Source organism: Camponotus floridanus, unplaced genomic scaffold (assembly GCF_003227725.1).
Source record: "Camponotus floridanus strain SB8 unplaced genomic scaffold, Cflo_v7.5 scaffold1, whole genome shotgun sequence".
Lineage (NCBI taxonomy): Eukaryota > Metazoa > Arthropoda > Insecta > Hymenoptera > Formicidae > Camponotus > Camponotus floridanus.
This window is the reverse complement of record NW_020229214.1, coordinates 3,617,846-3,636,239: the sequence shown is the minus strand read 5'-3', so window position 1 is coordinate 3,636,239 and position 18,394 is coordinate 3,617,846. Positions and strand designations below refer to the sequence as shown.

The 18,394-nt window shown below is 33.0% G+C and overlaps 1 protein-coding gene across 2 annotated transcripts in view; it reads right to left on the bottom strand.

Moving 5' to 3' along the window:
• Nucleotides 1-5,612: 5,612 nt before the first annotated feature.
• LOC105258434 (protein slit) overlaps nucleotides 5,613-18,394 on the bottom strand; it is a 330,476-nt gene continuing 317,694 nt past the window's right edge. For both annotated transcript variants that reach the window (XM_020029755.2, XM_025409792.1), the window contains exons 18-30: nucleotides 17,915-18,116; nucleotides 17,765-17,836; nucleotides 17,606-17,677; nucleotides 17,139-17,210; nucleotides 16,900-17,063; nucleotides 16,083-16,302; nucleotides 14,341-14,650; nucleotides 11,980-12,193; nucleotides 11,194-11,655; nucleotides 10,116-10,316; nucleotides 9,591-9,749; nucleotides 9,251-9,390; nucleotides 5,613-8,793 (exon numbers count right to left, since the gene is read on the bottom strand). In XM_020029755.2, coding sequence (XP_019885314.2) covers nucleotides 8,707-8,793; nucleotides 9,251-9,390; nucleotides 9,591-9,749; nucleotides 10,116-10,316; nucleotides 11,194-11,655; nucleotides 11,980-12,193; nucleotides 14,341-14,650; nucleotides 16,083-16,302; nucleotides 16,900-17,063; nucleotides 17,139-17,210; nucleotides 17,606-17,677; nucleotides 17,765-17,836; nucleotides 17,915-18,116 — 2,375 coding nt within the window. In that variant the 3' untranslated portion in view covers nucleotides 5,613-8,706. The remainder of the gene's footprint in view (nucleotides 8,794-9,250; nucleotides 9,391-9,590; nucleotides 9,750-10,115; nucleotides 10,317-11,193; nucleotides 11,656-11,979; nucleotides 12,194-14,340; nucleotides 14,651-16,082; nucleotides 16,303-16,899; nucleotides 17,064-17,138; nucleotides 17,211-17,605; nucleotides 17,678-17,764; nucleotides 17,837-17,914; nucleotides 18,117-18,394) is intronic.

Genomic DNA, 18,394 nt, shown 5'->3' with positions numbered 1-18,394 from the left:
TGTACAGTACACAAGCTTGCAACAACATTGGTGCAATATTACATCATAAGATTGGAGAAATATAACACTATAGAATATGGAATATAATATTATAACATATTTTTATATTTCTTAGAAATTTAACAAAAATTTAATTACATATATAAAAATTAAATTCATATATAAATATATTTCTATTGTATTTATATTTTAAAAATGTACAATTTTAATTCTGTATAATTTTATTATGTTAATCAAAATGTATAAGAGTGCAAAAATGTATATAGATTTATGGATGTAGATTTATTTTTCCTTCTTGTTAAATTACAGTTTATTTTTACAGAATAATATCAATTATTAACATATAATATTTAGTTATTGAAATTCAATCCTGTTCTCCAAATATTAAGGATTGTGATTTTCATCTATACCTTTTACTACATATCATTGCTGTAACGCCTTTTTCACATTTTTCTTGCATAATATTTTTTATTAGAATATACGAACGCAATTAAAGAACATTAGAGGAAGTAATGCATTACTTTTAAAATTTTTATTATAAAATTAATGTGATAATTAGGATAATCAATTGCTTTGATGTTAAGATGAGAAAATTAAAAAATTATTTAAAAGTAAAAAAGTAAAAAATTAAACATTTATCACAAACAATTTTGTTAAATATATAATTAATTATGTACACTTTTAAACTTATAATAAATATAATAATAGTTTACCCTCTTTAACAATTACGTACAGTTTTTTGTGCTGTAGTTTAAAACAGATAATTTCGTTATATTTGCATAAATTCTTTCTTCCTTAAGTTCTGTTCCTTCCATCTTATATTAAGAAAAAAAATAATATTTTAATAAGTACAATTAATTATATTTCGTAAAATTTAGCGTTTTCTCATTTATATTGTAATAAATTTGCATTAAGTAAATGCATAAATATAATGTTATTTGTGACGAAATCAATTTTTAAATATTTATGATAAAACAATTTACTCTTAGAATATTAGTGATTTTTACATTGATATTATTAAACTTTTAATGATTTAAAATTATATTATTATTTGAGCAAGTTATATTGTCGAATATTGTTATGCAAATTATACAATAATAGATTTTAAAATTGTAAAAAATAATGGTATAAAATTTTACCCAGTCAAATTTTTTTAGAATGCATTCAATTGCACAACCATGTTTTTTTCTTTTTTCTTTCATTTCATGTACGTTAATTTGCTCATGTATAAAAATTTTTATTTCAAATATCTTCTATATTATAGGCCTGTTCTGAAAAATAAATCGTATTTTTTATAATACATTTAATAAATATATATAATACACTTTATTTTATATATTTTATCATATTTTTTCATTTTTAACAATCTTTCTTAAAGTACAAAATGCAATTTATTTATTTTATTCTAATTTTTATTAAATTTTAGAAATAAGATTCCTTTTTCACTTAAAAATCAGTTAATTTATTATGATAGAAAGATATTTACAACACATTGTAATATATAGGTGCAGAGTATGAAAGCTTTTATTTTACTAAGATTATTCTTGTGTATGAACAGTATAAACACTTTTATGAAATCTTAATCGCGGTTATTAGATGCTATTATATTTATACGCATTGAAAATATGAAATGCGTAATAAGGTCAAAAATATAAGATTACAGAATCATATTTTATGAAATTGTAAATCTGGATTTACGATTACTATTCCTTATCATAATCTAATTATCTTATATTATCGTATCACAGTAAATAAATGAATCATTTAATAATAAAATCATAAAATTAAAAAATTTGATATATTGTCAAATAAATATTTGATTAAGTTTTTATGGTGAAAAAACAATAAAGAATAATGAAAAAGATTGCTTTGCTATTATGTTTTAGAAGAAATTGTTACATCTTCTAATAAACATCTTAAGTTCTTGTGCTTTAATTTTTATTTTATAGATAATTCAACTCACGAAAAGATGGGTAAAGTTTTAATAGGTTAAGCGTTAAGCCAATAGTTCATTAAAAAGATAAATCATGGTAACTTTAAATTTTATATACAAATGTGGACAAATAAAGATCGCAATACTTGATTGCGACACGCGTAATTTCAATCATTGCGATATATAATTAATATTATTGCTCTATATAACAATAAAATTGGTTTGATAAACAATGAGTATTTTTTTATAATTGCATCATGTTATTATAATATGCATGACGAATCAAACGTAAAAAAATATAGGTTTTAATATAAAAATTAAATGTGAAAAAAATTATTTTGTAATATGCTATTTTATGTAAATTTCTCGTAATTTAGATAAAATATTAATTAAAAGATAAAATATTTTAATTTACGAATTTGATGATAATAATTTAATCACAGATCAAGGTTTTTTTCGGATGGCACGCCTCTTAATATTCGACATATCGATACATACATATATACATATATCTTTGATATCTTTTAAAAGTCTTTTAATATAAATTTAATATTATTGTAACACACTTTTAGTGCTTCTTTGATTATTAGTCTTTAACAATATATTTTGAATTATGACAATAAAAATATTCAAAAAGAAGTTAATATTTATAATAATTATCTTATAGTCATTTTTTCTTTAAAATCTACTGAAAAGCTTAGAATTACTATATGTATTATATTTTATATATGTATCATATTTTACGTCATACATATAATATTTTGATCGTAAAATGCATTTTGTTAAATATGAAATTGGCAATATACCTAATGTAGATAATATTGTGTATTATTGATAAAATTGGATGTATAAATTATTACATATTAAATATAAATATATAAATTTGCTTATTATTGCAAGTATTATTAAAGGAATATTTAATAAGAATATTTTGAAGTACGCATATACATTACAAAACTCCAAGATATTAATGTACTGTTCGACTCTTTCACATTACCAGCTGAGTAAAAATACTGCTCCAAACTCCTTTCTCTTTACAGTATACGATATAACCAAACTTAGAAAATGTAGTGGTATAACACAATGCAGTTTCACGCCCTTTGGTACAGATGGATGAAAAGGATTTGTATCATACAAATATAAGCTATTTTTAAAAATATAAATAAATAAATAAATAAATATATATATATATATTTATATTTATATATAGTTAAATAAAATTATATATCATAGCGAAAAAAGCTGCAGCAAAATATAAAAAAACTTTTATACATTATATAAAATTACTTGTGTAATACAAATGATTGTGTAATGATAAATATAAAAATATCATCATCAAAATGAATAATAAAGAAACTAATCTGTTTATAATTGTTTTTATATAAAGAAGATGTTTTATGTATCTTGAAAATTTTTAATATAATTCGATATAATTTCGATATATTTAATCTCTCTGTATCTCTCTGTATCTCAATAAAACTTTTTCCAATGTTTAAAATAACATACGAAAAAAATATTTTATAAATATTATATTTAATTAGTAAGTCTCGGACACTCTTAATTACGTACCTATTATATTATAATTATAGCAAATGTTTGTTTCGATTTAATTTTCACACATATATGGGACTATTAATAGCGAAACGTTTGTTAAACTTTACATACGTTTATTTAATAGCGTTCATATTTCGAGAATTTATTACATTATATAAACATAGACATTTTGCTTTTTTACGCTAATTATCTAATTTGATATACCTATGGTATAGAGTTAGAGTACTTCTAGGCATGCAGTATTCCATCATTATTTAGTAAAACGTGCTTGCACGGTAAACACATTTATACTCATTGCCTTGCACACTCCCTAATACCTTGGCATACTCATTTGTAATATTTTTTTTACACTCATATAGTATTCACTGACGCATACATTTTTTCGCACTGTTCATTTATTCTCATCAATTCATGCCTCGACGATATTATCGAATATATATCCAAAAATGTCGCTAAAGTTTTCATTAAAAACGAAATGTCAGACTTTCACTGTGGCATTGCATTGTAGCATAACCTTGGGGAGTTTGAAAATAAACTTATTGTAATGTATTAAAAAATTTTATCACAAAAACTTGTAACTTTTGAAATTTGCAGAGTCGATATAATCAGATTAAGATACCCGTAAGTATACAGGAAACATAGTTTTCATAAAACAACATTTATTATCTATTATTCATAAAGTTAAAAATTATTCATCATATTTTTATATAGTTGCAATATATGAAGTTAAAATAAATTTAATAATTTCGATTATCATCTTACGATTATATTACGCTTCCAAAAATTTTCTGTTTCCGTAAATACTAAAAAAAAAAGAAATTACACGAATCAAATTTATTCGTTGTTAAGATGCAATACATATTCCTTTTAATTCATATCTGCATTCTTCATGTGGAATGTTATATCACCTTTGTGCTCGCATAAGTTCTCTAAAAACTTGAACTAAATTCAAATTAAGTAAAGATTCTACAAATGGAATCTATAAAATAGAATTTATAAGATATATCCATCGCATGTAAGATTACGTATAATTTGAATTATCACATGCATCTAATGTTAAATATAGCTGCTTTGAGAAATATAATTATATATTAATATTTTTATATATTAATATGTCTGTGCATTTTCAAATATTGCAAATATTTTCATATTGAATATTGACATAAAATATGAAAGTTCAATCACATTTAGTCAAATTTGCACTGCAAATAATATTACATAATTTATGTAATGTCAATTTTTCTCTACACTATATTTTGTTACGAACTAAAAATAAATAAATTCATATCAATAAATTATGTATTAATAAATTATGTATTATCAATCGCAGATTTATTTAATCCCGAAATAGTTTAGTAACAAATCTTTTCTACTTGATCTGATGCTTGTTATCTATAATTTGTTTCTCTTTGATTGTTCGCGTATACGATTTAATTAAATTCTCGTAAGAGATTTACGGGCGACAAAGTAGTTTCGTCGATTCCTGCATCGACTATTTTACAAAGCATCAAAAGACAAAGTGTCTTAATGCTAATGTATCTTTCGTTGAGTGAATCGGTGCGCAAAATTCACGGAAGCGAACAACCCGATCTCGATAAAGAGGTGCTTTCCGAAAAGACTTTCCTTCGTAAAGTCAAGTGAAAGATTTCGTTCCCATTGCTAATGTCTGGCAAAGCCGAGGCATGTATGTGTCCTTCGAAGCGTATGATTCGATAACTCGACGTAAAAGTGTTCACTACGAGAATAAAAGTCAAATGGTATGCGTCGGTCGCATGCGCCAGTCAATCGATCACAAAATATACATGAAACATTTTCGTCAAATAAATATACAAATACACAGTTATACACAGGAATTCCGAGGCGCACGGCATGAAAATATATTACGATATTACGAGCATTCCCGCTTTTATTATTGTCTAATATATAACTGTATGCATGGAGAATTCGTTATAAATATTTCTCTACATTATAATTTCATATGACATAAACATGTCACAGATTTTCCGTAATGTAATGTAAAGTCATAATAACAATTTTGCGTTTAAGCACTGAATCTGAATATTAATTTCAAGCTGAATAAGATGGTTTCTTTATATAAATAATATATTTTTACATATTTTATATATTTCGTCCAAAATGTATTCGTATTTTTTAGAGCCCGTAATAATATTTATTAATTGTACTTTTATAACTCTTCACTTTAATGCTAAATGCATAAGCGATTAAATCATATGTTGCGATGGATTATTGATACGACGAGTCACGTATGCTTGCTTGCGTATGTTTATTTATATTTCGTTGGACCAAATGTACAGAATCGTGTTACAAAAATCTGTTCGACATGCGCCAGTTTCAAATGTTCCATAGAAATTAACTGCGTGAATTAACTGAATACTGACAACCGAATGATTCGTAAACGTAACGGCACAGAGAACTTATGCGATTACTAACACTATCAAATTATATTTTATATTATATCATACGATCATGATACACCTACCTTTTCATTATGTCATATAAAAAAATAAAACGTAAAGACAAAGGATGATCTTCAGTCCTGTCTATCAGTATGATGAATACCATCGTCCACGTTTATACGGTTCTTATAAATCTTTTATTATTCGTCTCTACTTTCGCTTTGCATCAAAATAAATATATCTTTCATACAGTATGAAATTAAGTAAAAAAAATGTAAAAAATATGTCAAAAGTCTCCTGTGTGTCTTTAAGTCGACAGATAATTTGTTTATCGCATTTTCTCATATATGGCCAGATAAATACGTGGCAGTTGTTAAGCATAACAGTCGTATAAACGGCAGTATAACGGCAGTGAAATCCGAAAAAGATACACTACAATCGTGTGACCGTTGAATGTTTAGCGACCAAAGCTATGTCTATATAAATCCTACGATTGGTACTTTCTCGCGAGGCGCACGCTAGATGATAAGATCGCGTCGATATCGTGAAGAATGATAGCGAAATACGTCGAGAGATATTCGTTAGGTGTACATTTAAAAAAATAGTTTAACACACAAATGTTATCAAATAAAAGAAAGAAACGGAATAAATACATATAAATACTGGCAGTGGAAGATGCGATGCAGTTTCCCGGGATGGGAGAGGCTGGGGGATTGGGATAGATATAAATAGATATAGCATAGGTACGTGATACGACATACATTAATAGAGGCTTACGAACGAATTACGCTCCTTGATTAAACTAATAGCAAATTAGCTTAGATATAAATAATCCGCTTATACAAAAATAATTACGCGGTTTTGTATCGGCGAATGCCGTTTCGAATTTACTGATCTATATAGTTACATTCGTCTCGCGATCGGCTAACCAAATGTTTATACGCAGGTTCTCCATAATTTGTTTTCCTATTATCGATCCGTAACGCTCGCATGCGACTCTTCCGTTGCTCTATGCAGCTTACAGGCTGCATCTCGTACCTCGAAACGTAATATTAGGCCGTAAAGTGAAAAATTCGAAGCGCGCCCTTCGAAATTCGCGATGCAGTCTGTCTCGGCGATTTCGTCGCGGCATGATCTCTTGGCTTTTTCAAAAATTAAGCTACATTCCCACTGCTGCTGTCGGTGAGGTGAGGTAAGAAGATGTCGACGGCGTGACTTTCAATTAAATGTTCCTGCCACGCTTAAAATATAGTTTACATTTAATTAGACATTTATCAGTGATTTATATTCACACACTTGTGACCCTACATGACTTTTTAATGGCATAACTGCTTGTCTTCTGATTATCGTACCATTTACAAACGGTCTAATATGCTAGCTAAAGATCGTGCAGTTAAAGTGATAGCTGGAACGCTAAATTAGCAGCACTGTAACTAAACTCATGAAAAAGACAAGAAACACGTCGCTATTCGTGTTATTATTACACGTCGCCGACTCATTTAGATTTATTGGCTATTATAACGATGTTACTCGCATGTGTATGGTACAAGCGAAATGTCGATCGCCAGATCAAACAATCTGCAGTAATAGCAATATTGGCAATCATTCGCGTCATTCGCACAAACATTTTTCTCTCTCTTTCTCTCTGTTTTTATTTCGCTATTTTTCACGTATTTATAGATCTTTTTTTTTTGCAAAAATTCAAAGACCATTTGCTCCGTGGATAGAAATAGCTATGCGGTCGAAGATTCGCGTTTAGTGTAAAAATTCGCTGGGAGGAAGGTAGACCTAACGTGGGATCTAGGCTTCGCGATATAAACACTTATAAAACTTGTTCGAGAAATTACGATTGTCAATAATTTTCATTAAATATGATACTTTCATATATGATATTAATAAAATTGATATCTTGTTTTTCACGAATAATTTAAATAAACGTATCACAAATATATTACTCTTTCTTTCAGATATTTTCAAATATCCTCATATACCGTGATGAAGGATAAATAATATATTTTTTAAGCGATGACTTTTAAAAGAAGCGGACCGATTACATTGGTATATTACATCAGACTTTCAAGGGAGATTATAATCACCATCGAGGGGGAGAAATGTATTAAACAAAATGCGGTGCGTATAGATCCTATAAGAAGATTACGGAAGCCTGTTTACACGCCGCCGCGAATCCCCCATTACCAGTTAGGTCCATTCCGCGCTAAATCAACGACGTAATCGCACGCACTCGTGCGTACGATGTTACGAACACGCAAGCGCCCGCGTGCGCGGTCCGCGATCGCAAATGTTGCGGACACGTTGTCCGCGCGCGCGCGCTCGCGTCTCACCCTTTCGTTCATTTTATATTAACTATATCGGATCATTATATACGAATAATACCTAGTATACGTTTAACTGCTTCGATATCGATAGAGTCCGTAGCTATATATACGTACAATATAATCTTGCTTCTTCTTTCTTTCTCTTTCTTTCACTTTCTCCTTTCACCCTTTCTCTTTTTTTTCTCTTTAATAATACATATCACACTGAGCCGGCTATGTGTGTGTCCATCTCGTTTTGGCCTGCACTTCGTCACGCGCTCCCTTGCGTTTCGCGAAGGGACGACGCGTAGGGATGTCGTGGACGCGTGGTAGCTCCTCGGTCCTCGTCATCCCGCTGCCGCTCCCTTCGTCATCTTCGCATGGAAGCACGGGCGGTGGCAGTGCTACGGATCCGGGGGTTTCTTCTCGGTCTCGTTTCACGTCTCGACGCGCGTCGACGAGACTCGGGCCGCGATGCGTCGACTGGCTAGTAACATTTGCGGGTGCACGTGCACTTACGCACCAGGTCAACGTCCTTGGTGTACCGCATGCCATCCGTGCAAATTAATCGCACCTGAAATTAATATGTAATTGTTTGTAATGGCCACATATTGGTATCATTGCATAACCATTATCGGCAAATAACTGCAGCGAAATCAACCAGCTTGATGATCATAATTGCAGTAATTGACGCGGTTGCTTCGATCGCGGTTCATTGCGCGATCGATCACTTTGGAAGACGTGACATCTAGTCTACTTCACCTCGCGCCGCGGAATTTGACACCAATTAACAAGAATAAGAGCGATTTGGGCTTTAATATTCAACGACGTTGCCCATTGTTGACCGGAATAATAGTAGGTCTCATAATATGTAAATGTTGATGCAACATTAATTTACTCCGAGATTTCACGTTATGCAGGGAGAATATCCCCAGACAATTGAAAATTATACAATAGAATCAATGCATTGTAGTGTATTTCGCGGAAAACCATATCGCGAATTTCAATCGATATATGAATATCCTATGTACCTTGCGCCGCTTAGTCTTCCGCGGTAAACAGCAGGAATTGCCGCAACTTCCCCAACATTTAGCAAGCTTCACCGGTCGCCGACTTCGACAACCATTCTCACTATAGTACTCCCTTGTATGCTCCTTACGACAGGTCGGTGCTGCGATAACAGTGTCAATTATTTTTATTTCGAAAGACGCATGCACGATATTACGAATTAAATATATTATATTAATAATAATAAAAAATATCTTAAATAATAATTTATAATATATTTATACATTATTTTTTTATTACATAAATGTATGCTTATCCTCTATATTTTTATATTCATAAAGATAAAGGATGCGTGACATGTACCTTTCTCACAGTATCGTCCTTGCCAACCAGTTTGACATCGGCAAGAATAACTGGTGCCGAACGGTGATGGTACGCATTGCGATCCTTTTCTGCACTCGTGTCCGACACATGCGTTCGACACATGCGAAGACATCAACCCAGTTACCGACATGAAGATATCTATAATTAACATAAATTATTTTTCCAAACAATATCAAATGTGATAATTTAAAAACAATATTTCAAATTATAATTTATTAATTTCTTATTTTAATTCTATTTAAGATGTATAATTTCTCGCGTTACATAATCAATTCAACATATTTTATAAATGCAATATCGTTAACAAATATGATAAGCATGTTGATTAAAAAAATTATATAATGTCGTGATTATGAAATAATTCAAATTTTTTTAAGCATATGTTTTATAAGTTGCTTTTTTAAAGGAATATTTCTTAGAATATTTTAGAAATTTGAGGATCCAAATGTACTCGATTTTTAAATTTAGCAAGTTGTATCATTAGCAATTATATGTTTAACATACCAGAATGTTCGCGAGGTATATGTTCTTGCGGCATGGATTCCTCATTACTACCGCTATTGTTAATTCCCTCAGCTACAACAATATCTCTCGCCTCGTCGGCCTCCTCTTCGCTAGCAGCACATCCGGGAGTAACGCGATGCATCTTTGCGGCGTTGCTGAAGTCTACCAACTTATGATTGATCCACATCTCGGAGATGCATCCTGAGATAAAGCAAGAAAACTTTTAATGGATCTGGCGAGGGAGAAACTTTTGCTTTATCTTATATAAAGAGTGGCGGCACGAATGTGTACTGGACGTTATATCATGCAATTGGGTAAGATAATAAGTAAGCATGTATTCTGCGTGTGTGTGCATTTACATAAATTTTTATGTAAAGACTACGTCACACGTGTAAGATCAATGCGATTGGTAACGATGATGTTGATGTATACTTTCTCTCACTATTAATAACAATATCATTATATTAATATCATTATTTTATAATAAAGAAGAAGTTTAAAATACAATTATAATGTAAATTTCGCTATATAATATATTCCACATGTGTGATTACAAATTGCACATATCGTATTGTTACAAAACTTTTCAAATCTAGCTTCTCTCTTAGTTATAAATACCATGCTACATATTATTTCCTACACCATATGCAAACATAGTAAATCAGTATTGCGCCGAGGGACATCAAAAATGTAACCGAATATTAAATGAGATCTCCGCAAGTTGCAAATTTGTGGCTGATATTCCGAGTTTGCGACAACTATCGTTTCCCTGAGGAACCGCAGGATATTGGTGTTGGAACTAGCAGTGGCGGAGAGCACAAATCAACTGTGAAATCTTCGAAATTCCCAACTCGATGGTTTTGTTAGAATATTATTATGACAGTTTTTTTTATAACTGTGTAAACATAATTTAAAAAATAATTGTGATAATTCAATAAAGATGATTATCTAAAAAGACTGATCTAAATAAGAAATTGATGAATATTCTATTTTTAAATCTAAATATTATGGTAACTTTATAAGGATAATGCAGAATTTCATCAAAATTTGATACGATGTTTTTCAGAAAAGAATTTACCTTGGAAGCTCGTAGTGTTCCTTAGGTGAAACTCGGTAAATGCGACTTTAGCAACTTCCGGCGCTACGCCACCGATGAACATCGGCGTGACAAGCTTGAGATACTCCTTTGGACCGTCGTTGATGATGCTCCTGGCGGGGCCCCTGTCGACGCTCATTGTGAAATTTTTCTTGATAGCCAGCAGCTCCGCCATGTGAGGCTTGCCATCGGCCACCATCTCGTAACTGTACATCGTCGAGGTAGGATAATTACCCACGTCGTATGAAACCCTGACCCGCCCATTAAAGAGCTCGACGGCGATGTGCCCGTCGCTTTGCCCGTCATAGAGAAGAACCCCGTTTTCCTGCGTGGTCGTGAATATGATGGTCACGTTCGCCTCGGGCCTCGTGCGTAGCGGTTCCAGCTCGACCAGCGAGCTATTGTCCACGAAGCTCAGACTCGTCAGGTACTCGCATCGTTTTCCTGAAATGATAGGTGGTCTCGCTTGTCACGCAGTTTATCGTGAAACGCCACGCATGACACGCAAGAGGTAATAGAAAATTATCTTGAAATCATGAAGAAACTAAATTGATTCTGGATTTTAAAGAGAATATATCAAATTTAATTTATTAGAAAAAAAATATTCGTATAGAGAATATTTTACGAGAATAATTTTAAAAAAATCTTGCTTTATCATTGTTCAAAATTATTATAATATTTATAATATATATTGTATTGGGGTTTTAAAATGAAATATATGATCATGTTATCTATATATTGAGATGAACTTTTTCTTGAAAGACTTACCGGTGTAGCCGGGGTGGCACTGGCAAAGATAGTCCGCGGCGGAGGCAGGAGCTGGCTGGAAGCAGGCACCGTGCTGACAGTCGTGGTGGGCACACGGACTGGTCTGTGGATACAGCATGGCTGTCGAGGGTGCAGCCTCGCAGTATCTCCCTGTATACTCCGCCGCGCACTTACATTCATAATTATTTATGCCGTCAATGCAAGTAGCACCGTTCTGCGAAGCAAATAATTTATAGTTTGCAAAGATGCAAATTTGTCGATAAAAGTTTTTAATTAAAGCTCAGAGAGAGATAGAGAGAAGAATAAATTTAACTTAAACCTTAACTTCATTTATTATAACATTTTATCATTCGAGCATCTTTTTCGATATTTTTATGTTTTCAATATTATTTTTAAGAAAGCTTTGCTTTTTTAAAAATAAAGAGAAATAAAATATAAACATTGAATAAATTAAAAGGTATTTAGATATAGATATTATGTTTTTGATAGATTATGCTTCTAGATAAACTATATTAATAAAAATGAATTATAAATGGGTTATTAATTTATAATAAAAAATTTCTTAAAATTACTATACCTAGAGATAAAACATCACAGAGAAAATAAATAGAAATAATAATTTGGTTATCGATGCATTTCTAATGTAGCCGTGTAATTAATGTCTACTAGTAACTTTACGGATAAGATAGGAACGCGCGCGCAAACTGTGTGGATGCAGCTAACTACTAGCAGAGGGTTACAAATCATCGAGCAGACCGCCAGTTTCACATGCCTGGTCTAAAGTCTCAAACTAAAGGCCATGTATTCCGGCTTAAGTCACATATGTGCAATACTATATCCCCTCTGCGAGTTACACGTGCTAATCTTATCAATAGCTGAATCCTGTTTGAACCAATGGAAGCAATTCGAAAGTTTGACGTTATATAATGTTATAATATAAAGATCTATAAGCGTGTCGATCACAATGATTACAATTGATATAATTAAAAATTTAATGTAATAGGCTTTGCAATTAACTGATATATAAATAATATATCGTAAATTTGGTCTATTAAGTTATGTTAATTAATATGCAAGATCGATATACGCAAATGGAAGATTTAATGGAAGAGCCTCTGTAGGTCAATTTTGCGCCATTCATGAAAGCTTAGGAAGCTTGAAACGTGATATAGTATCGTGGCTTTAGAGCTAGCACCACAAAACCGAAAACTCCACACGGGCTTCCGCTATTCCAAAACCGCGCAAACACTCCGATGAAATTTGGCTAGTATTATAACAGTGTGAAGAACTTTCGCGTAAAATTTTATGCGCCAACTTTGCTTCTAGGTCGTGGATCTTGTAAAGTTTCTTTCGGTCGGAAGATCATATCTATTCGGCTGAGATTCTATTTAAGAGTCGATAGTCAAATAAAAGTTTGATTTTCATGAAAGTCAAGTTATGTCGCTGTTTGACTTTTCATGTTGATACTGTGGTGAATTAAATTGATACTACGTTAAGTGATTCAGCCAAGAAATACGTTTCAAAATGTAATTTAAAGAATAACATGTCGATGTATTAAATGTCATCAATATACAACGCAATTAAAAAAATAATGATTATAAAATACATATAATGTCACATAATTAAAATATTTCAAAGTAACAAAGAGCACTATATTATTACAATTGCTACAAACATAAAAAGGAACTGATAGTGTGACAGCGAGAAATTAATTGCGATTGTCGCGACTGCTAGCGATATGAGAAAATAAATTTGTACGATATACTGTAAATGAAACAGATATCATCGATCTCATGTAAATAGGCACCGTCGTGCACGCGATTTCTCCAGTAATAGTACAATTACTTATTTTAATGAATTTTACATTGAATAACACTGTGATCATGTATTTATAAATGTTTAGAATTAATTGCACATAATGTAAATTAAGAAAATATTAAAAAATGTATTAAGTATCCTTTGCAAAATTTGTCATAAAATCTAAATCTGTTTGTTAAAATCGCGCTCGGTATCGACATTTAAAAAATGGCGTAAGAGAAGAAACATGAGAAAATATTGCTGCAAAATTAAATTGAAATTATTCAATATTTCGTGACACTTGTTAGTAGAAGCATATAACAACACGCAAAATATTATGTACTTTTGCCAAACAATCGTCGTACACTCGAATGCGGCACAGAATATATAACAATCCGATAATCGATATATTATTCCAACAAAGCACGTTATGTTATATGCTACGTATAATAGCTTCATCGCACGGAAAGACTAGGAAACGACATTAAATTGGCACAACGCGCAGAGAAATTAAATCCGGCAATCGATTGAACGCAATATTATTGAAAGATATCACGCACATACCTGGCACATATGATCGACACAGTCATCCAGGTTTGTGGAACAATTGAGGCCGGCGAAGCCGACTGGGCATTCGCAGCTGTAGTGGGTCTTGTGGTCGACGCATCGGCCTCCGTTCTCACAAGGGTCGTGCCCCTTTGTGCAAAAGGGTATCTTCTCCTCGCAGTATTCTCCCATGAATCCTGGGGCGCAGTCGCATCGATAGGCCTGTATGAGGTCGACGCAGGTCGCGTTATTAGCGCACCTGTTGTTGGCACAGTCGTCGACGTTGCTCTCGCATCGAAGTCCCTTGTACCCGGGGGCGCAGTCGCAACTGTCACACACCGACTGAACGTCAATCGAGACATTGAGCCCGACATGCGATCGCGGTAAATCCGCCAAACGTATACCGCGGGCGATAAACTGCCGATATATTTGCGCATCTCTTTTCTCTTTGTCGCGCGTTTCCAACGCATTAAATTTGACGATTGAATGCTTATATTGTGACATGATATACGAAAAAGAGAAATTCAAAAATATTCGTAAATTTAATGATATATATTGAGCGCTTCGAGAAAAAATATATTAACTTAAAAAATTTGTAGTTTCATGAATGTAATTATTATTACAAATTTATATGTGTGTGAATTATTATTTTTATTATTATTGTAAGCAATAATATGTATACAAAAATAAACTTGTTTAGAAAAACAAATTATTTTTTTATCAAAAATATCGCGTGAATTTTACGCAACATTTTTAATTTGAGTTTATATTGAGCACACATGATACACACACATTGAAAATAGCAGACGTGTAAATTTGGTTCTTTGATTTTTCGATAATTGTAATAGCCTCTTTGTTGAGCAGGTTATTGACAGCGCTGTCGGCAGTTTATAGCCGGTAGTCGTCACTCCTCGGGGCTCATGTGCAGAAGGTCCCGTTTATTACGCGTGTTGGGAGCTGGAATTTGACGAACGCTTCGATCGGATTCTACTCCAGGCGGCACTTTAGCAACACGACGCATTGAAGTTGTCAAAATAGCATAGCGACAGAAAAACGATTTTTTTATTGCTTTCTCACGAGCCAATCAAACTCGAGCTACGATATACAATCCATCTATATAAGCGTTTTCTATCGTGCATATTTAAGTCTACTTTGATGTCCACACTATTTATGATAATCTCAAAGAACTATTTGGCATACTCTGATGTGAAATGATGTTGATAACGTGCAAGTTCTACTGATATAATATCTACGATCATATCATCGCGATGACATTGTGTTTTTTTTATACAATTTTTTATACAAATTTATTTTATTATGCAAATCTATTTTAAATATTATTCAATAGTTAGGCAATATTTAGATAATTTATTTTGATTATTGTCTTAAAAAATATATGTCCTTATATTTTTTATACGATAGATCTATTTTGCAGTGTTATTATTACTTATTTGATTTTCTTTGAAAACAATAATCAAAGTAATAAAATTCGAATGTCATCAATTTTTCGCTTAATTATGCGTTTGATTATACATAGTGAAAATTCTACGTACTTTTGTAAGAGCAAAAGGCGCTAATGCGAGAAAGAAGAAACAGCTGTAAGGCATTACGCAAGAGAATCTCGAAGCAAGTCAGTTCCGTCTGGATATAATACGATATAGCAAACGCTGTCTATGGGTACCACTGAACGATCAACTCTAAAGTCAGCCCGACGAGCCACTACTTTGATCAAGACTCGGATTGTCGCGTTTGGTAAGTACCTGAATCTTCCTTCCTCCAGTACTTTGCAAGTTCCGGAGTTCCTGCAAGGATTTCCATAGCACGCGTCAATTTTATGCTGACACCGGTCCCCGTGATATCCTGGCGCGCACTCGCAACGGAATTGCCGGTCCGGAAGCGCCTCACAAAATCCTCCGTTTTCGCATGGCGAGGTGTAACACAGGTCGCACTTGGCCAAGACTTCGGCTGGCTGTTGCTTGGCTGCGCGGAAGAAAGGTCTACGATTAATGAGCAATTTTAGTACCCTACCGTGATACTGGGCCAAAAAACCACGAACTAAACAGACTGCGTCGCGTTGTACTACGAAAAATTAAAAACATCATCACGTGCGACAATCAATAAGCGATCGCGGATCAGTAATGGCCAAGTATTGAAAAAGCTCTCCTCTTGCCTCTCTTACAACATTGTATGACTCTACGTATCGACACACCGTCAAATAACATTATTAACTAGAACGAAAAGTCATGTATTTTTCAGTTCTAATGGAAAATCGATACTCAATGGTCCGTTTTACAACACAGCTATTTTACAATGAAGCAGAACAATGATCTGTATTTTCGCTTCTAGTGCTAAATATTCTATTAAACAATATTAATGAGCGTCACTGTATACTTAAACACAATAGAAAGTTAGAGTAGCAAATATGACGTAAATGATCGTTGGTTTCTATATTATTTGTATCAACAAATGCATATTGTTATCGCATTATTCATGAGTAACAATTAATTAATTTGATGGCAAGCGAAGTCTCTTGGCCATTCTGCTCGCAATCGAGATATATGTTTATAAAATATTTACTTTTGCATTGAAAGGCACTAGCCGGTGTCGTCAAGAGCAATTTGTCTCTCATTGCAGGAGGCTCCATGCACCTGGCTATGCCAGGCTCCACGTAATCTTTCTTCACCCATTCGGCCAACCATCGCATACTACAGTCGCAGTAAAGCGGGTTGGACCCTAGGGCGCTGTAAATATCGTCATCGATAAATGGCTGGTGTCGAAAATCGAGTTCATGTGGTTACGAACGAAACGATACTTACAGATGCGTTATAGACTTGAGGTCTTCAAAAGCTCCCTCTGGGATGACTGATATATCGTTGCCGTGCAGTGAACTGAAAATGAGATTATCGTGCACTTTTTGCATTATCGGTAAACATTAAATTTTATTAGATTCAGATATCGATTAATAATTTGAGACTTTTAACATTATGCAATTTTACTTTATCAGGATTAATGGCTCTATTGTGTTATAACGAATCAAATTAAAAGTTTAATATAAAATTTTATTCGCATTTTAATGCAATTAGGAACGTTAAATTTTATTTCTCCCCTGTTAATAGATTCGTTATAGAGAGCTTATTAAATGGTATCCGTTTAGTATAAAATATCGATCCGACAATTGCGACGTAAAGTGCATGAAAGCGTGTGCATAAATCGTTTTGCGACGACAATAAAAGAGGCACGTCACGATAAAAACTTTCGCCGAGTGTTTGTAGATGTAACTCACATTATTCGCAGGTTTTTCAATCCCGCGAGGGCATTTCGCTGCACGCATTGCAGTTTATTGTAACTGATGATTCTGCAAAAGAGATTCATACATCGTACATTACATAAATCGCTTCGCGGGTCTCACGAGAACTTTCTGCGAAGTAAATATTCGACTTACAGGTGCGACAGGTTCGTGAGATTCCTAAAGGTATCGTTGGACAGCATTCCGATCTGGTTGTTGCTCAGATCCCTAAAAACGAAGCGGACGTTAAAACATGGCGAAAGCCGCTCGAAAGATATACGGACGGTTCATGCGTGTTTTATTTACAGTCTGGTGAGAATCCTCAGGTGGTTCAGCCTCTCCGGCTGGATCGTCTTGATGTCGTTCACGTCCAAATACAGCTCGGTGGTTTCTGGTGGAATCCCGCGCGGAATCTCTGTAAGCTGAGACCTCGAACATCTCACCACCGAGCCCGCGCAATTACATTGAGGCGGGCAGTAATCGTCGCCTAGGCAACCCACGCTGTCGTCTGATGGGTGTAAAACGGTTGGTGGATCGTTAACGAGGATTTGCAATTCAGATCGCGAATATTATTTTATCGAAGCGAATAAAGATGCGCGGTGTGAAAGTAATTGGCTTATTTCTGAAATTTCTTCGCGATCGCCATCCGAATGACATGTAAATCGAAGACACAAACAAATTCGTTAAAAGTTCAAATTTAATTGATATGCAAACTGATATCGATTTTGTAGGACGTGTCCGAATCAGTTTGTATTCAAAGCTATATACATCGATTTTACGGGATAC